The sequence below is a fragment of the Ovis aries genome, chromosome 5, assembly GCF_016772045.2.
Source record: "Ovis aries strain OAR_USU_Benz2616 breed Rambouillet chromosome 5, ARS-UI_Ramb_v3.0, whole genome shotgun sequence".
Lineage (NCBI taxonomy): Eukaryota > Metazoa > Chordata > Mammalia > Artiodactyla > Bovidae > Ovis > Ovis aries.
Window position 1 is genome coordinate 27819006 of NC_056058.1, and position 21534 is coordinate 27840539.

Below are 21534 nucleotides of genomic sequence, written 5' to 3' on the forward strand. Positions count from 1 at the left end.
AGGAAGCAAAACGGAGAGATATAGAGTAAGTCAGATTCCTGAACCTTACACCAGGATCAAGCATGTCGGAAGCCACCCCTATGAATGGACTTTTCAAATGCAATAATGTGTATGCCTACTGCTGAAGCCAAGTGAGGTTTCCAGCACTTGCAAAGCCAAGGGTGCTGACTAATGCAACTATATAATCATTCAGGTCAAACTCTAATCTTAGGTCATTTATTTCTAGATAGGGCCTTTTAACCCATGCTTAACCTATGCTATGTTTGATCTCCAGATCTTCTTACTGTTTCTGAATGGTGGTGCTTAGTGGACACATATGGACTTCAGACTGCTGCTTTGACTTACCTTACCTTTGCCATCTTTCAGTAAGCACAGCAGCATCTTGTAAAACCCCCTAGAGCGAACAGCACAATGATGAACTGTGAGATACTGCCACAGATATGTGCTCTGCATCTGCAATGATCTTAAAGTCATTCACTTCAAACTGGAGCAATAATACTTCATTTCTGGAAACATAATAGTATGACTTCACTTTTTAAAAGGAATGAAATGATACAGTTTATTTCCTTTGTTTATTAATGGCATTAGTTCTAATTAATTGCTCTATTAAAGAGTTCAGAGAAATAAAAAAAAATTTTTAAACTTTCATTAAAGAAAGCTTGGATACACCCAGCTACATACTGCTTACAATAGAGTTCCAACAAAGCAAAACAAAAATCAAAAACACAAAAGAAAGTTCCTTCAGCTCTGCTTTTCACATATACTAAATTTATTCACATAAACTGGATTTTAAAATTTTCTATCTTCAGTTAGTGAGTGGCATTATTTTACCCATGATCAGAGGAAAGGGGAAAGAGCAAGTTTAAAAAAACTACCTTTATTTTTTATTTCTTTTTCAGTTACATACTTTTAAACAGGGATGTGTTTCATTATTCAGACATTCAGGCAATGTTGACTTCATTAGTGTTGACAGAAAAGAAGCATAAAAATGCAAAACATTGTTGGCTTAACCTGAACATACCTGCATTACCTATTATTGACCAGTTTGTGTCGCCAAAAGACTTATTCCTTGGCATTAAAATGGAGCACTTAAAAATATTGCTAAAAAGCAAATGTCTACACACTGGTCTTTGCAGCAAATAAGGGTATTTATACTTTTAAAATATTTTAAGTCCATAATTGGATTAATATACACACCTTCTTATGTATAAGGAGTTCAGATCATATAAACACTGTACAGTCCAAAAACCCTACTGAGAATAAAACTAAACAGGCTTATGATAAGAAATACAGATATCGCATGTATTTACAAATATCATAGACACACAAATTTGGTCAAATACTGTAAAGAAAGAAGTGGTTTCACATTATAATGGCTAAAACATCCATCTACCTTGCTCAAAGCAAACAAAAATGAAAACTCAGTATGTAACTCCTGTAGTTTAAGACATCATGACAGTATACAAATATAAAATGGAAACTGTTGACCAAATTATACAGTATATGTTTTCTAGGCTGAGTGTAGATCTTTAAAATCAAGAACTTATAAAGATCATTTATAGGATTCCAAGCGACGATGACAAACAACATCCTGATCTGCACTATTCATATGGGTGCCTAATTCATCAAAAACAACACGCTGAACTTTTGGCTAATAAGAAAATAAATTACAAAGTACAAGCAAATTTCTGGAAATGCAATAATGAAGTCAAAAATGTAGATTTATTTACTTTAATTACACATTTTAAATGTTACCTTGAAACAGTAAAAATAAATAAGCTTGCCCAGAGGCACGCACTTAAGAGACAAAAAGAAGGGGCTGCACTGAAGGAGTAAGTAACAATTTCATAGACGGAAGGTCAATGTGAGATCTGAACAACACAATTATCTTTCTAGCCAGTCTTTTTGTCTTAACTCTCCTTGAAAATTCTGGCTAGGAAAATGTGACAAAAGTATAACCTGTGTCTGTATGGCTTAAAACAAAACATTCTTGAAAAATGGAATGAGTTTCCTATTTTTTTTAAAACAGAACCGTTTCTTTGTTCATATGCAGGCACTTCAAAAGACTATGGGGACAAAGCACCTGACCCATCCTTTCCAAAATAGTTTTCAATCATCAAAATTATACTAAAAAGCAGGAAGATTCCAGAGAACCAGCAAAGTTGAATACAAGAGACTAATGTGCACAGATGGCAATGGGGGACCCCGTTTTTATTGCTGGGGGGGGCCCCTTCTTTTTAATCAAAGAGCAACTAATTAATAAACAGACACCCTTGCGTGGCACATCCCAAGTTTTCTGCTTAAGGAGAATGTAGACACTCAGCAGCAGGTTCCAGTGGGATCTCCTTAGACTTCAACCTCATACGATGCGGTGAGATTCACATTTATTCCTTCTCCTAGCGTATTTCTCCAAAAACGCCAACATATCTCATTTCTCAAAGTATTCATTTCTTGCTGTCTAACATACATCATTATCTGGAAGCATAAGGTTACATTACACAAACATTTCGCATTTTTAAAAAATAAGCGCTTTTGCCACTTCGGCAACACGGTACTTCACACAGTGGTGCAACAAAAGCAGAGCTTGTATGAACCACGCTATTTTATGATTCATTTTACCAACCACCATCGGCTGAACCCATAGAGCTTTTTCCTCAGTACCTCTGGGCAGTGACTGTACCTTGATTTCACAGAGAGAATGTCAATGTGATTCATGAATAGCAGTACCATTGGTAACAGTGAAATCAATGCAGATGTCACAAAGATAATGAACTTCTCAGGGGATAACTTCTTTTAAATATCTGGGCAACTGTTTTCTCTGTTGCTTTATCCGCCAGGAGAAAATTCCTGTTTGATTATGCTCTTATAGAAGTTATAAAAAAAAAAAACAGGTTAGGTATATAACTGGTTGACATTTCAGATACTGTACTGCTTTCTATAACTTGAGGAGAGCTTCTGAAAAATATTCTATAGAACGGTGTGAGTCATCAATACCACCTCATTGGTCCATTCCATTCACTGATGGGCAAAGCACTCATGTTTCGACAAAACTTTAAAGCTTCCATAAAAGTTAAATTAGGGAAAAAAAAAAAAAAGACTGTAAGACAACCACAAAATGAAGTATGAAAGTATGACATTTCTGTTTCTAAGAGTGAGTCCTTGAAAATATCTGTGGTCACTACAGAGATGATTTTAATCACAAGACAGCAGATGAACACATAAGTAACTCCCCATGATCTGTCTGTGTCCAGAGTCATTTGTGGCGCTGTATGGTTTTCCTTTTCCTTCGTTTGAAAAAACAGCAGCACCTGCAGATGGAGAGAAATACTTCTTTTACTATAAAAATACTAGGATATTGCAAAATAAGGATGAACTCTAGTGTGTTAATGTAAATGATCATAAAAGCCATAGGCTGGTGCAGCAAACAGTGAACACACCAATGAAGCATACATATTAGTGAAATAATGGCAATTACTACTATCATTTCATCAATGTGCCTTTTTAGAATAGCAAGACATTCTATGCAATATTAAAAGGAGCCACTAAACTGAAAAGGCTCTGCACCAAGACTAATTAAAAAGCCATAAAGCTCTGAACCCCAACTGACCCACCACATCCTATTTTAGATACTAATTTCTGCCAACTGTATGCTATGTATAAAGTTGATCTTATGTAGTCTTTCTCTTTTTTCCTGATTGTGGAATATGATTGTGGAAGCCAATGTTAGAACAGCAATAATGACCCTAATATTGGGGATTTTATTTTCATTAAGAATTAGATTTCAAAAACGAAGAGAGAAATTCCCAAAATACTCTTCAACAAATATGCTCCATCATGTTTACAAAGTGGAAGAGAGAAAAAAATACATTAACTAGAATAAAAATGCTAATATTGGCATTTTTAATTCTTTAGGGGTTAAAGAAGGTCAAGCTTATCACGTTTTTTTAATTAAGGTAAAAATTATGCTTAACATGGAAAACAACATAATCAAGGTGATTTAGTTTCATAACTGAAAACTGATTCAGTTTTTGAATTCTATTAAAGAAATATCTGGTTTTCATGCCTAGATGAACAAAATCTGTATATGATCCCTGAAGGTACTAGTTTTTCTCACAGTGAATTCTCCTAATTATGAGAAGAGGCATCACATGCAGAGTTATGCTGAGGCTGGTATGAAAAGAGAGTCAAACGAGAATCACTGATTACCAACTAACAAAACAAATGCACAGATGTACTCTAAAACTCTATCATTCCTTCAAATAAAGGTCTGGCTTTCTCCCCCTTCCATACTTAAAGTCAATCTATCAAAATACCAAGATGACAGGTGCCACATACACAGAGGCTCTTTTCTTTGCCCACTGAAGTCCTTACCAAGATACTCATTTAATTCTTACCAGCCCACCTTCTGCAAAGGATATTAACTGAAACATTTTTAAGCTAAGCATGAAAGAGACCATGTAGCTTCAGGAGTCCTATCCAGCAAAAGATCATTGCAAATGAAATAATGGCTAGATATCTTTTATGTATTTCTGTGAAATAAATGTAAACAAAGCCCCACACTGTCCAGTTAAATTACACACACTCTCAGCTCACATTATGTTTAGAAAAAATGATTTCAACATTTACTGTGATTTATGCCATGATTAAGAAATCACTATGGAGCATTCAAAACCAACTTTTTAAATTGCATTCAAATAGCACATAATGACTAGACTAGGGAATGTAACTAATTTAAAATTGTATATATCAGCTGATAAAGATTCAACTAGAAATATGTGCTGTTATCAGTCTTTATGAGTTTTATTATTATTGAGATAACTACCACACAGAATAGAAATAAATTACTCAATCAAGGGTCTTACAAAGAGACGCTGCTGTAAAAGAAGACTTCAGGCACAATACATTTAGAAGAGAAAGTCAAATTTTTCTGTCAGCTACCTAATACTTTCTCAAATATGTTACATATATTTTCTAAAATAAAAAAGCAAAACAAAAAACTACTAGGAATACCATATGTTATGGTTGATTCATGGTGATGTTTGGCAGAAACCAATACAATACTGTAAAGCAATTATCCTTTAATTAAAAATAAATACATTTATTCATAAGAAAACTACTAGGAGATAAAAATCATTATTCTAAAAAGAACTCTTCAATTAAAGACTTAGAAAAGAGTTAGAACATGCCCATATTATAAACAGCAAATGTTAAAAAATCAGTATTTAAAAGAAACCAGACCAAATATTTAGAAGATTAAATTTAATAATATGATCATAGGTCAATAGAAACATTGTTTCATATGAAGCTTTATTAACAATGTTCACTATTTTTAATAAGGCTGTCTTTTCAAATTCCAAAGTATGTCCTTCTAAAAAAAGTTTTCTACTAAAAAAGTGTTGAAAGATTTACATAATAACCTTTTGGAAAAGGGGCTTTCATAGATGTTTTGATAAACAAGTTCACGGCTCAGATTTTCCACACTTGTATTAGCGATTCGCCTTGTCTGATTCATTTATTTTTTATCATTATTAACCTGCTTCCAGTTCTGAGAGTTGAGTTCTTCCTATTTCCTAGGTAATCTTTCTTTCTATTGTATAAGTATTGTTGAATACAGAAAACTACTCTAAGCATTATTTAAGATTAAATAAGATCTTAAAATGCATGATAATTGTAGAAACCTTTTAAAATCAAAGCAATCTAAAAAGAGACATCCATTTTTTAAAAGTAAATCCCACTAGAGTACATCCTTGCCCAACTAGAGCCGGCAATGCTATTAAACCGACAACCACCAGAGGTCAGCACTGCTTTATCCAATATGAATGCATCCACACACAGAGAACATGAATGTGAAAGTGAAGGCGCTCAGTAGAGACCAGCTCTTAGCAACCCCATGGACTGTAGCCTACCAGGCTTCTCCATCCATGAGATTTTCCAGGCAAGAGTACTGGAGTGGGTTATCATTTCCTTCTCCAGGGGATCGAACCTGGGTCTCCCGCATTGGAGCCAGGCGCTTTAACCTCTGAGCCACCAGGGAAGCCCTACAGAGAACATAGATGTTCTCAAAATCTGATATACTTACAGAAGAAGGACACTGATATGAAGCTTGCAGCTGATTTCTTAAAACTCATTATCAAAACAGCTGATTTATAGTCTTCAGTTCAGTTCAGTTCAGTCGCTCAGTCGTGTCCAACTCTTTGCGACCCAATGAATCGCAGCACACCAGACCTCCCTGTCCATCACCAACTCCCGGAGCTCACTCAGACTCACGTCCATCGAGTCCTTGATGCCATCCAGCCATCTCATCCTCTGTTATCCCCTTCTCCTCCTGCCGCCAATCCCTTCCAGCATCAGAGTCTTTTCCAATGAGTCAACTCTTCACATGAGGTGGCCAAAGTACTGGAGATTCAGCTTCAGCAACATTCCCTCCAAAGAAATCCCAGGGCTGAACTCCTTCAAAATGGACTGGTTGGATCTCCTTGCAGTCCAAGGGACGCTCAAGAGTCTTCTCCAACACCACAGTTCAAAAGCATCAATTCTTCAGCACTCAGCTTTCTTCACAGTCCAACTCTCACATCCATACATGACTACTGGAAAAACCATAGCCTTGACTAGACGGACCTTTGTTGGCAAAGTAATGTCTCTGCTTTTTGATATGCTATCTAGGTTGGTCATAACTTTTCTTCCAAAGAGTAAGCATCTTAATTTCATGGCTGCAGTCACTATCTGCAGTGATTTTGGAGCCCCGCAAAATAAAGTCTGACACTGTTTCCACTGTTTCTCCATCTATTTCCCATGAAGTGATGGGACCAGATGCCATGGTCTTCGTTTTCTGAATGTTGAGCTTTAAACCAACTTTTTCACCCTCCTCTTTCACTTTCATCAAGGCTTTTCAGTTCTTCTTCACTTTCTGCCATAAGGGTGGTGTCATCTGCATATTGAGGTTATTGATATTTCCCCTGGCAACCTTGATTCCAGCTTGTGCTTCTTCCAGCCCAGCGTTTCTCATGATGTACTCTGCATATAACTTGAATAAGCAGGGTATATTACAGCCTTGACGTACTCCTTGACAATATATAGCCTTCCCATACTCCTTTTCCTATTTGGAACCAGTCTGTTGTTCCATGTCCAGTTCTAACTGTTGCTTCCTGGCCCGCATACAGATTTCTCAAGAGGCAGGTCAGGTGATCTGGTATTCTCGTCTCTTTCAGAATTTTCCAGAGTTTATTGTGATCCACACAGTCAAAGACTTTGGCATAGTCAATAAAGCAGAAATAGACGTTTTTCTGGAACTCTCTTGCTTTTTCGATGATCCAGTGGATGTTGGCAATTTAATCTCTGGTTCCTCTGCCTTTTCTAAAACCAGCTTGAACATCTGGAAGTTCACGGTTCACGTATTGCTGAAGCCTGGCTTGGAGAATATTGAGCATTACTTTACTCGTGTGTGAGATGACTGCAATTGTGCGGTAGTTGGAGCATTCTTTGGCACTGCCTTTCTTTGGGATTGGAATCAAACAAAACTGACCTTTTCCAGTCCTGTGGCCACTGCTGAGTTTTGCAAATTTGCTGGCATATTGAGTGCAGCATTTCACAGCATCTTCTTTCAGGATTTGAAATAGCTCAACTGGAATTCCATCACCTCCACTAGCTTTGTTCATAATGATGCTTTCTAAGACCCACTTGACTTCACATTCCAGGATGTCTGGCTCTAGGTGAGTGATCACACCATCGTGATGATCTGGGTCATGAAGATCTTTTTTGTATAGTTCTTCTGTGTATTCTTACCACCTCTTCCTAATACCTTCTGCTTCTGTTAGGTCCATACCATTTCTGTCCTTCATCGAGCCCATCGTTGCATGAAATGTTTCCTTGGTATCTCTAATTTTCTTGAAGAGATCTCTAGTCTTTCCCATTTGGTTGTTCTCCTCTCTTTCTTTGCACTGATCGCTGAGGAAGGCTTTCTTATCTCTTCTTGCTATTCTCTGGAACTCTGCATTCAGATGCTTATATCTTTCCTTTTCTCCTTTGCTTTTCGCTTCGCTTCTTTTACAGCTATTTGTAAGGCCTCCTCAGACAGCCATTTTGCTTTTTTGCATTTCTTTTCCATTTATAGTCTTCAGTTCAGTTCAGTCAGTTCAGTCATGTCCGACTCTTTGCGACCCCATGAATCGCAGCACACCAGGCCTCCCTGTCCATCACCATCTCCCAGAGTTCACTCAGACTCACGTCATCGAGTCTGTGATGCCATCCAGCCATTCCATCCTTGGTCATCCCCTTCTCCTCCTGCCCTCAATCCCTCCCAGCATCAGAGTCTTTTCTAATGAGTCAATTCTTCACATGAGGCGGCCAAAGTACTGGAGTGTCAGCTTCAGCATCCTTCCTTCCAAAGAAATCCCAGGGTTGATCTCCTTCAGAATGGACTGGTTGGATCTCCTTGCAGTCCAAGGGACTCTCAAGAGTCTTCTCCACACCACAGTTCAAAAGCATCAATTCTTCGGCACTCAGCCTTCTTCACAGTCCAACTCTCACACCCATATATGACCACAGGAAAAACAGCCTTGACTAGACGGACCTTAGTCGGCAAAGTAATGTCTCTGCTTTTGAATATGCTACCTAGGTTGGTCATAACTTTTCTTCCAAGGAGTAAGCGTCTTTTAATTTCATGGCTGCCGTCACCATCTGCAGTGATTTTGGAGCCCCCCAAAATAAAGTTTGACACTGTTTCCACTGTTTCCCCATCTATTTCCCATGAAGTGATGGGACCACATGCCATGATCTTCGTTTTCTGAATGTTGAGCTTTAGGCCAACTTTTTCACTCTCCTCTTTCACTTTCATCAAGAGGCTTTTTAGCTCCTCTTCACTTTCTGCCATAAGGGTGGTATCATCTGCATATCTGAGGTTATTGATATTTCTCCCAGCAATCTTGATTCCAGCTTGTGTTTCTTCCAGCCCAGCGTTTCTCATGATGTACTCTGCATAGAAGTTAAATAAGCAGGGTGACAATATACAGCCTTGACGTACTCCTTTTCCTATTTGGAACCAGTCTCTTGTTCCATGTCCAGTTCTAACTGTTGCTTCCTGACCCGCATACAGATTTCTCAAGAGGCAGGTTAGGTGGTCTGGTATGCCCATCTCTCTCAGAATTTTCCACAGTTTATTGTGATCCACACAGTCAAAGGCTTTGGCATAGTCAATAAAGCAGAAATAGATGTTTTTCTGGAACTCTCTTGCTTTTCCGTGATCCAGCAGATGTTGGCAATTTGATCCCTGGTTCCTCTCCCTTTTCTAAAACCAGTTTGAACATCAGGGAGTTCACGGTTCACTTATTAGTCATTAATAAATCAGGACTCATCTCAATTGTCCTCAGCACTCTGTCTAAAACACTTTTTAGCATAAGACCACTCTGACAAGCTTGTTTAATTTTCCTCTCAGTACACAGTACTAATACTAATTTATTTATTTGCTTATCATCTACCTCCACATTCCCCTTCATGCATCATAGCCTTATCATGGTCTGTGGGTCTACTGGAAGAGGAAATTACAAACCACTCCAGTATTCTTGCTGCAAAAACACCATGTACAGTATGAAAAGGCAAACACGTATGACCCTGAAAGATCAGCCCCCCAGGTCTGGAAGCGTCCAACATGCTACTGAGATGAGTGGTGGACAATTACTAATATCTCCCAAAACAATGAAGTACCTGGGCCAAAGCAGAAAGGACCCTCAGCTGTGAATGTTTCTGCTGGTGACAGTAAAGTCCGATGCTGTAAAGAATACTGCCCAGGAACCTGACATATTAGGTCCATGAATTGAGGTAAACTGGATGTGGTCAAGCAGGAGATGGCAAGAGTGAACATCAACATCTTAGGAATCTGTGAACTAAAACGTATGGGAATGGGCAACTTTAATTCAGATGACCACTATATCTACTATTGTGGGCAAGAATCCCTTAGAAGAAATGGAGTAGCCCACACAGTCAACAAAAGAGTCCAAAATACAGTACTTGGATGCAATCTTAGAAGCAACAGAATGACTTCAGCTCATTTCCAAGGCAAACCATTCAACAAGTAATCCAAGTCTACCTCAATCACCAATGCCGAAGAAGCTGAAGGTGAACGGTTCTACAAACACCTCCAAGACCTTCTAGTACTAACACCAAAAAAGGATGTCATTTCATCACCAGGGATTACAAAAATATGAATTCAAGAGACACCTGGGTTAACAGGCAAGTTTGGCCCTGGAGTACAAAACCAAACAGGGTAAAGGCTAACAGAGTTTTGTCAAGAGAACACACTGGTCATAACAAACACCCTCTTCCAGTAAAACAAGAGATGACTCTACACATGGACATCACCAAATGGTCAATATCAAAATCAGACTGAAGATAGAGAAGCTCTATACAGTCAGCAAAAACAAGACCGGGAGCTGACTGTGGCTCAGATCATGAGCTCCTTATCGCAAAATTCAGGCTTAAATTGAAGAAAGTAAGGAAAACCACTAGGCCATTCAGATATGACCTAAATCAAATTTCTTATGATTATCCAGTGGAAGTGACAAATAAATTCAAGGGATTAGATCTGGTAGACAGAGTACCTGAAGAATTATGGATGGAGGTTTGTAACACGGTATAAGAGGCAGTGACCAAAACCATCCCAAAGAAATGCAAGAAGGCAAAGAGATTGTCTGAGGAGGCTTTACAAATGTCTGAGGAAAGAAGAGAAGCAAAAGGTAAGGGAAAGAAAGGGAAAGATACCCAAATGAATGCAGAATTCCAGAGAATAACAAGGAGAGGTAAAAAGGCCTCCTGAAATGAACAAGGCAAAGAAATAGAGAAAAACAACAGAATGGGAAAAACTAGCAATCTCATCAAGAAAATTGGAGATATAAAGGAAACACTTCATGCCAAGGATGGGCACAATAAAGGACAGAAATGGCAAGGACCTAACAGAAACAGAAAAGATTAAGAAGAGGAGGCAAGAAGACAAAGAAGAATTATACAAAAAAAGGTCTTAATGACCAGATAACCACAATGGTGTGGTCACTCACCTAGAACCATACAGCCTAGAGTGTGAAGTCAACTGGACCTTAGGAATCATTATTACAAACCAAGCTAGTGGAGGTGATGGAATTCCAACTGAGCTATTTCAAATCCTAAAAGATGATGCTGTGAAAGCATGGCATTCACTATGCCTGCAAATTTGGAAAACTCAGCAGTGGCCTCAGGACTGGAAAAGGTCACTTTTCATTCCAATCCCAAAGAAGGGCAATGCCAAAGAGTGCTCAAACTACCATATAATCGTGCTAATTTCACACGCTAGTAAGATAATGCTCAAAATCCTTCCAGCTATGCTTCAGCAGTATGTGAACAGAGAACTCGGAGATATACAAGCTGGGTTTAGAAAAGGCAGAGGAACCAGAGATCAAATTGTCAACATTCGTTGGATCATAGGAAAAGCAAGAGATTTCTAAAAAAACCTCTACTTCTGCTACACTAAAGCCTTTAACTGTGTACATCACATAAACTGTGGAAAATTCTTAAAGAGATGAGAACACCAGACCACCTAACCGGTCTCCTGAGAAATCTGATTACGGGACAAGAAGCAAGAAATGGACATAGAACAATGGACTGCTTCACAATCGGGATGGGAGTCCCTCGAGACTGTACACTGTCACCTTGCTTATTCAACTTATACGCAGAGTACATCTTGGGAAATGCCGGACTGGATGAATCACATGCAGGAATCAAGACTGCCAGGAGAAATGACAACAACCTTAGATATATAGATGACACCACTCTAAAGGCAGGAAATGAAGAGAAACTAAAAAGCCTTTGATGATGGTGAGAGAGGAGAGTGAAAAAGCTGCCTTAAAACTCAACATTAAAAAAGTTAAGATCATGGCATCTGGCCCCATCACTTCAAGGCAAATAGATGGAGGAAAAGTAAAAACAGTGACAGATTTTATTTCCTCGGGCTCCAAAATCACTGAAGATGATGACTGCAACCACAAAATTAAAAGATGCTTGCTCCTTGGAAGGAAAGCTATGACAAACCTAGACCACATATGGTTTTTCCAGCAGTCATGTAAGGATATAAGAGTTGGACCATAAAGAAGGCTGAGTACTGAAGAACTGATGCTTTCAAATTGTGGTGCTACAGAGGATGCTTAAGAGTCCCTTGGACAGCAAGGAGATCAAACCAATCAATCTTAAAGGAAATCAACCTGCATATTCATTGGAAGGATGGATGCTAACGCTCCAGTACTTTGGCCACCTGATGCAAAAAGCTGACTCACTGGAAAAGAACCTGATGCTGGGCAAGACTGAAGGCAAAAGGAGAAGAGGGTGGCAGAGGATGAGATGGTTAGATGGTATCACCAACTCAATGGACATGAATTTGAGTAACTCCAGGAGATAGTGAAGAACAGAAGACCCTGGTGTGCTGCAGTCAATGGGGTTTCAAAGAGTTCGAGATGACTTAGTGACTGAACAACAAAAACCTTAAATTTCCTAAGGTCCTGATCATGATACATTCCACAAATAGACACAAAGTTGGTACTTTTAATTTAATATCTACTGAATAAATGTAAATTTTGCCTCATAAATAAACTGACTTCTAAAGTAAGAACCTGGTCAAAATCCTAAACCATGTTTTAAAGCCAAAGCTCTTATCCTTGGGTCACAAACTCTAATGAAATATTACAAAATATAGGTATCACAGTGCCCATGGAAACTTTTCTGGAGGGAAATGATCAATAAAGGAATTAAATTAATAAAGGAATCTGAATCGCAAGAAGCACTGCTTTCCAGATGCAACTACCAGGCCAACTTCCGACATCTCCATTTCCAACAAGGCCTTGTCCTGGATGCAAGGAGCTGAGCACTAGAGACAGAGTGGACACCATGTCATCAATTTACATGAGAGCAGGCCAAATGCATAAAATGAAACCATATACTTTTAACTTGGTACAGCTGAAGGGGGGGTATAGAGGGTAGTTATCGGAAACAATAATTGTAATAATAGCAAAGATTTCAGGAATTAGCATATACAGAAATTTTCACAGATGATGTGACCAAGTTATTCTATCAATAAGTCCAATTATTTGGTCTTAGAAAATAACTTATACTTTTAAAATTTTCAAAGACATTTTCTCTCCTGTTGTTCAGTGACTACTACATTTTCTTATCCATTTGTTCATACCTCATATGGAGTCTCCTCAGATCTAGACTGACAACTACCCTGGGAAAAGATTTAGGCTGAGCAGACACTTAAATCATGTTCCTGTCAATGATTCTATTCTTTCTCGGCTCTTTCTTGATTATCCCTTGTGTGGTTCCAGTAAGCCAAAATGCTCTCACAAGTCAGAGTCACGCTTCTAAGCAGATCATTTGGAGGCTAGCCTACAATCTTTGAAGCAACAACTCTACTCTTAAATCCTTTGGGAATAAACATTAAGTTCTATTTCTGATGAACACTGTTGCTTCACATACTGTTTACAGAGGAAATAAGAAATGATAATGGGTTAAAGTCCTAAACTCTGTAGAAAACATAAATGGGAACAACCAAGAGTTTGCTACAGACATCACACCACCATTTCCCCATTACTGACTGCCTTTTTCTTCTTGTAAAACATGGCTTGTCTTCCCGGATCTATGTCATAAACTTTCTTTTTTTTTAATGTTTATTTTTTTTCTTTTTTTTTAATTTTTAATTTTACTTTATTTTACTCTACAATACTATATTGGTTTTGCCATACATTGACATGAATCCACCACGGGTGTACATGAGTTCCCAATCCTGAACCCCCTCCCACCACCCACCCCATACCATCTCTCTGGATCATCCCCATGCACCAGCCCCAAGCATCCTATATCCTGTATCAAACATAGACTGGCGCTTCATTTCTTACATGATAGTATACATGTTTCAGTGCCATTCTCCCAAATCATCCCACCCTCTCCCTCTCCCTCAGAGTCCAAAAGTCCATTCTATACATCTGTGTCTCTTTTGCTGTCTCGCATACAGGGTTATCATTACCATCTTTCTAAATTCCATATATAGTGTCATAAACTATCTTCTCAAAAGTCTACCCAGAAACTGAAGCACGTTCCTCTGTCTGGATCTGAAGTTCTTATCTGCCTCTGTAATAACTCACTGGCTCATCGGTATCCAGTTGAGGGACTGTTGGTACCTGCCATACCCTCTGCACTTAGGACCCCAGAACCTAGCCTCTCCTCCTCTGGTTGAAGAGGATGTAGGAAGTATTTTTCATGACACCTAAACTTTAATTCACTGCCAAAGGATTTTTTTCCCCTTAAAACTTATACTTGAAATGTAATTTCATTCCTCTAGGTTTCTCAATGATAAAAATGAGAAACTAGTTGGTTAGACAAGTAGGGTTTAGATCAGAGAGCAAGACCATGCATGTAACCACGCTAACAAGGAAACTGCACCTTCAGTTTCTTCCTTTCCATCCCCATGCAGTAAGTATCTCAAACCTGAAATAACTTTCACAATTTGCCCACCCTCTCATGCTGGTTTAGTTTATACCTTCCTGCCTCCACCACTGTTAAGAGTCTTTTAAGTGACTTTCATGTAAGACTCACCTCTCTCCAATCTGCCATCCAAACTTCCCTCATCATAAATATGGCCATGCCCTTTCCTCTTAAATCTCAGCAATGGTTCTCCACTGTCCTAAGGCATCAGTTTTAAAAATTTGGTTCCAATGAATTTCTACTCTCCTCTCAGTCTCATCCTACATTAGGCTTCCTTTCCAGACAGCCTGTACCTTAGAAGGAAGGAAGGAAAAGAGAGCAGGAAGGAGGGAAGGGAGATTTCCTGAAGCCCAGGAAGTGACATAAGCCTCAAAACTGGCAACAAAATAATTTTCTTAAGGTTCAATCTGATTATACCATTTCTTGGCTTAAAACCCACAGTGCTTTCTTGTGCTAAGAAAGATAATGTCCAATTTTTTTTTTAACCTTGTTACTAAAGCCTTTTGAGATTAGGCACTCAGCCTGTCTCAGTTCCCATTAATACAATCACACTCTGCTTGCAGGGGTCACTACTCAAACTTACCCATTTTTTCCTTGCTTCACGTTGTTACACAATCTCTTCTCTCTGACCCTCATTCCCCTTTTCAAATCATACTCATCTTTGAACTCTGGCAAATGTATCCTCACCCACAAAGACCTCTATGATCTTTAGCTGGAAATGCATACCCAGTCTCTGAACTCCATAGCGTTAACCCTATAACACCTTGTTTTAGATCGGTGATTCTCAATCCTGGTTATTCCTTAGAATCAGCTTAAAAGCATTTTAAAAATACTGGCAACCAGACCCCACCACCACTGAGAATACACAGCCTAAGTAGTGGCATATTTTTAAAACTGCCCAGATGATTGTGATATCAAGCCAGGTTTGAGAACTACGCTACATGAAAGTCTCTGGTGTACTTACTACCTTCTCTAATGGAAAACAGGGTCCTGACTTATCTTCATAATCATTGTATCACCATACACACAACAACTATTCAGTAAATGACAGAAAATGGGGGGTGGGGGGTTGGGCAGAGAAACAGAGAAACGAAGGAAAAAAGATGAATTCATAATACTTCAAAACTCAGTAACTAAACTTGAAGCCTTAGCCTCCTAAATTCCTAGAAAAAATGATGGGGGTCCTGTCATTTGTATCACCTGTTTTAAAAAATTCTCCACTACAGTTAAAAAAAAAAAAAAAAAGGAAGGCAAAATCTCATTACTATTGAAGGAGCCACTTTATCTTGGGGGAAGAGATTATTTTCCATCATTTGGAAATCATACATTTACGTAAACTTGAGATTCTAAAATATTTGTTGTAGGATACATTTCAGTTTATGAGATGGGGTAAGAAAGACCTCTGCCACTCACAGGTAAGAAGAAAAGAAGGAAGTAGCAAACAGATTCTGAAAAAGAATTCTAAGCCGGTCCCTAGCTACCCAGAAAATTGTGGAAAAGAGAAGAGACGCATTAGACCCAACTTTGGAAAAGAAATTATGCTCACATTTCTTAATCACAGACTTTTAAGAGGGTATAAGGAATGCAATAATGAGGCTGTAGGAACATTAGAGTAACCTTGATCAAAGACAGGACAAAATGTTATATGTTTAAAAAGAATTTCCAACTAATGAACAGTTTGGGAAGTTCTGAGAATTTCTGTAACCCATCTAGAATAAAGCTACACTGAATTCATGGATTGCTATCTATTTTTCTAAAGAAACTGCTGTGCTGCTAAGCTAAGTCGCTTCAGTCATGTCTGGCTCTGTGCGACCCCATAGACGGCAGCCCGCCAGGCTCCCCCATCCCTGGGATTCTCCAGGCAAGAACACTGGAATGGGATGCCATTGTATCTGATAACTGCTGTATTCAGATATAATTCACATACCATTAAATTCACCTTTTTAAAGCATATAATACAATGTTTTTTTAATATAGTCAAGGGGTTTTTCAGCTCTCACCACTATCTAACTTCAAAATGCTTTCTTCACTCCATAAGGAAGCCACATAACCTACCAGCAGGCACTCCTCTATTCCTCTTCTCTGTTCCCGGCGTTCACTGTCTATCTTCTGTCTCTGTATATTTGCTTATTCTGGACATTTTACATAAATGGACCTTATAATGTATAGCCTTTTATGTCTGGTTTATGTCACACTGCATCATGTTTTCAATTTTATTTTATATTGTCAACTTACAGTACATTGCATGGATACATTACATTATGTAGTCAATTATTTAGTAATAATTTATTGAGGCTTTACGGATCTTACAATAAAAAAGGCCTTGTTTTTAAGAAATCCTGATAGCTGAGTTGGTAAAGAATCCACCTGCAATGCAGGAGACCCCGGTTGTTCGATTCCTGGGTCAGGAAGATCCCCTGGAGAAGGGATAGGCTACTCACTCCAGCATTCTTGAGCTTCCCTTGTGGCTCAGCTGGTAAAGAGCCTGCAATGTGGGAGACCTGGGTTTGATCCCTGAGTTGGGAAGATCCCCTGGAGAAGGCAAAGGCTGCCCACTCCAGTATTCTGGCCTGGAGAATTCCAAGGACTGTATAGCCCATGAGCTCGCAGAGTCAGACACGGCTGAGCAACTTTCACTTTCACTTCAAGAAGTTTTAAAAGGTGGGAGATAGATAAAGAGAATAACATATCAATGACAGACTTAAGAAACTAATGGAACACAGAATTCAGAATGGAAAATGAGGCTGGGAAAGACAGATCAGAGCAACCATGAAGGGCCTGGTGCCAAGCCAAGTGGTCTGGACTTGCTGTTCTATGCAAAAGAGAACCTCCCTTTAGAAAGAGTCTCCCCGCCCCGCTCCCCCCGCCACTTCCTTTTTTCTTATCTTCCAACACCTACAGATAGAAACCCAAACCATAAACATACACACTGACACCCATCTCAACTAAATAAATTACTACCCATTCTTCAAAGCCCCCTCCACAAAGCATTCTCTGATCATCCTGTCAAACGACTCTACCGGGACCTTTTTCACAATATTTATCATACACTGATAAATGCTAAAACAGCTGCAATTATCCCTGCTGAAGAGTGAGCTTCATAAAAGCAAGGATAGTATCATTATTTCTGAAATCCAAGCAGTGTAAACACTGAATGAATACATGGAAAAAATGCAATAGATTTGGTGGAAAATAGATCTCTAGGAGGATGAGAACACAGAATGGCCAGTTTCAGTGAAGAATCTGGGTGTGGAAGTAAAAACAGAGAATGTTGATGGAAGCAGCACAAGCCTGGGAAGATGAACGAGGTCACTGGCAGCAAACAGAGAAACAGAAGGGGTGATAATGGCAAGTGAGTACCTGCCACGCCATGTGCCAGACAAAATACCAGCGCTTTAGTACATTTAATTTTTTCAACAGCCTACGAGGTAGATATTATTAGTCTCATTTTACAGGAAAAGAAACAAGCCTGAAGAAGGAAACAGTGGCAGAAGTAGGTTTCTACAACTTACGTTTATTTGCAAAGGCCATGTGCATTACTATCTGCCTTATGTCACCCCCTTTTATAACTGTGCTTGGGATTGCACCAGCACCTATAACTGTTTTTTACTTTTGACATAAAAATACAGCAGTATGTAGCTGACTGATTATATCCTGAAATCCACCAAAACTAAGTCACACTGACTATGAATAAATTCCACAGTCAAACTGGTTAAAAGGGACACTTGCTCATTACTCTGTTAAACAGAAATATCCGCAAAAGTTTCCTCATCTTTCAGTCAATAAATGAGCATTGTCTTAAAAATTATATAAGGTTCCTTTTAGACATGAGTAGAATGTTACACAATTTACTAATCTAAACAACTTTCATTATTTACCCCAAGGCTAACTCAAAATTTGTCCTAAAATCGAGGGAAGCATTTTAAACACGGCATTATAACTAAAGGCAAGTGTCAATAAATAGTTTAAGTTCAGTATTATTGCAACAAATAAGAATATTATTTTTCATAATATCTGTATTTAGCAGTTACTATTTAGATGAGGATTTTTCATAACACTCTCTTACTATAGTTTATCATGAAATTTAATAATGCATAGTATGTGTATTTAACAGCAATATAATTAGCAAGTGAAGTACTGGTTTAGTGATATTATTGCTAGGTGCATTTAACAATTACAAATAGGAAAAAAAGTTTAACTCAAAAACTTGCCTCTTTTAAAAGCAAATAATGCATTGTGTTACAAAACAAATGCATAAGCACAAGCAAGACTGGTGTATCATCTACTCAATAAAAAGTGCCCCCAAATGTTTCATCTACATCACTTGAAACAAAAAAGCTGCAGCAGGCAAAAGAGCTCCTCAATTATTTCTTGCTTTTCAGAGTTAATGTAAATGATATTAAAGACTTTTGTATGACTTTTACCAATTATAATGTCTATGTTGAAAAGTTTGTTTTTAAAGACACAAACTGGTGCTAAATCTTTGAGATTATAGTCAACGGAGCTATTTCTGCCTGCCTACACTTGAGAACTCACCACATGTTCAACACTTTCTGGCAGCTAAACACAAAAAAAATAGAAGGAAAAAGAGAAAGAGAGAGATATCATCAGAAACTGCCCACACTGAAATTATCACATTGTTTTCATGCTTAATTTTTTTCCAAGCAGAGTTATTATAATTTTAACAAAAAACAACTAATATAAACTAGTATTAATACATGCAGCATACCACAAAATTAATATTTTTATGTTTACAGAAAAAAATATGCCTCTAAAGTACAGCAGTAATTTTTATGCACCAACATTCCTAAAACTAATAAGCTAAAAACATGCTGTTAACTCTAAATAAGAATTTGAGCACAGTTCTTAAATAACTATTTTTGTATTATTAAAACGTTTACTGAAACAGCACTATTTAAAACTTACTGGTTAAAACAATTAAATATACCAATTTGTTTTGCATGCACCTATTCCTTGAAAGAAATTTCCTTAAATAATTGCACATGACTATAAGTCTCAAACATGCACAGTTTAAGGAAAAAAGGGACTAAATCAAGCAAGACCAATACATACTTGGTTTCATCCATCACCTCTACTTCTGTAGGGGCTGTGATGGGTGCGTTTGAACGTCCTGCAGTAGGGTCATCTGTGTTTAATTCTCCATTTGTAGAACTTACAACCTGCAAAAAAGAAAAAGAAAAAATATATATATGTATACACACACAAAGTAATGTTTACAATGATAAACATAATTAAAGTATTTAAATTAGAAAGTTAATATGAAGACCACAAAACAATTAGTATGTAGTTGTTCATAACTAAATATATTAACAGGTCTATATTATAGATAAAGTCATTCAACACTTGCTTTTCAACTTACTTCCTGGTCATCTTGAAATTTCTGTCCTGTCTGCTGTCCTCTGGTTTGTAAGGCTAATGCAATCAGTTCCCTTTTGGGTACCCAGCTCCTTTGGTACTTTGTTACATCATGAACTATTTGCTTTGGAAACTTTAATATTGTTCTTCCAACAGATCCTCCATTTCAGTCGGTAATCATGCTCAGGTCTCACCCTCACTTGTGTCCATTCATTCACCCAGTTTTTCAAGCCCTAAATCTAGGCATCACTGTGATTCCTCTCTTTGACATAAACCATCAGCAGATGATGTTAAATCCTCCCTGACACAAACCACAAACCTAACTGGGTCCTCCCCACTCTTAAGACTACTAGAACCGCAGGCCAAAGCACCATTATCTCTTGAAAGAAGAAGAGCAAACACCGATCAACTGGTCAGCTTTTATTTGTATCTACCTCCCATTAATGGATTGTCCACACAACAACCAAGATGTTCCTTTAAGATGTAAATTAGGCAACACATAACTCTTTGCTTAAAACTCTTATAATGTCAACTTTATGGTTTCATCTGAAATAAAGATCTATATTCTTTACTCCAATTTACAAAGCCCCACAAGATCTCAATCCTGTCTACCCCTTTGATCTCATAGCACTTTCCCTTTGTTCACTAGCCTCCATACAACATCAAGCTTATTTCTACCTAAGGCCTTGGCATTATCTTTTCTCACTCCCTAATTCTCTTCTTGCTTACTGGCTGTTTTCTTATCTTTCAGATTCTCAGAGAACAGGATTTTTTTCAACATATAATCTAGAACTTTTGTTCAGAAACACTCGTACATGTTATACTTCATTTGTAATTCTTTGTAGAGCATTTATCAATAGTGATGTTTTTCTGATTGACTGACTGATGAGTTTCTTAATACCCATCCCAAACTCTATTAAAATTAAGCTCCATAACAGCAAGAGCCTTCTGTTATTTCCTGAGAGATCTCCTCACCTCTATGTAACACAGAAAAGGCACTCAATAAATATTTGTTGGAATAAATGAATATATGCATGCATGTATGAAAGCGTGAAGCAAGATAAAAATCATAACACTCCCACATTCTCTTGGTCCAACAAAGTCTCTCTACTGTCCTATCTCTTGTTTTCCTCTAAACTTAATAAAAAAACAATCATCTTAGTTTACCACTTATATTTTTATAAAATTCCCTATTTATTCCTTAACTCCCCCCAATGTATACTCTGACCCTATATCAGAACTCAAATTGAGGTTTTTCTTGAAGGTTGCCAATAGTTCCTAAAAAGTATGTTAGTAGTCTTTGCTCAGTCTTCATTTGCCTGTACATCTATCACTTGGCACCAGCTAATGACTTTGAAGTGAGATAGAGCTAGATTCAAAACCTAGTTCTACCACTTACCACTTATGTGACTCTGGGAAGACACCTTACCTTGCTAAACCTCAGTATTCTCAACTATGAAATTGGAAACAGAAGTTATCTGTTTAATAAGGTTGATATGAATAGAAAATAAAATTAACATATAAAATACAGTAACTGGCATATAGTAAGAGTTCAATAAATGGTGGCCATCATTATTACCATCAGTCTAACCTAAAGAACGGCTTCAACTATTACCTTTACAAAAAGGATTCCCCAAGCCTAACCACTCACCTACATGGTTAGTT

At 37.9% G+C, this 21534-nt stretch overlaps 1 protein-coding gene across 17 annotated transcripts in view; it reads right to left on the reverse strand.

The window, feature by feature from the left end:
• Nucleotides 1-532: 532 nt before the first annotated feature.
• Nucleotides 533-21534, reverse strand: part of CSNK1G3 (casein kinase 1 gamma 3) — a 122632-nt gene continuing 101630 nt past the window's right edge. For 8 of the 17 annotated variants that reach the window (XM_060415667.1, XM_060415659.1, XM_060415664.1 and 5 more), the window contains 2 exons: nt 19567-19673; nt 533-3308 (listed from right to left, as the gene is read on the reverse strand). In XM_060415667.1, the coding sequence (XP_060271650.1) occupies nt 3254-3308; nt 19567-19673 (162 nt within the window). In that variant the 3' untranslated portion in view covers nt 533-3253. Of the gene's footprint in view, nt 3309-5580; nt 19674-21534 lie in introns of those variants that run through there. The other 9 variants (XM_012178214.5, XM_004008672.6, XM_042250298.2 and 6 more) reach the window with 2 other exon arrangements.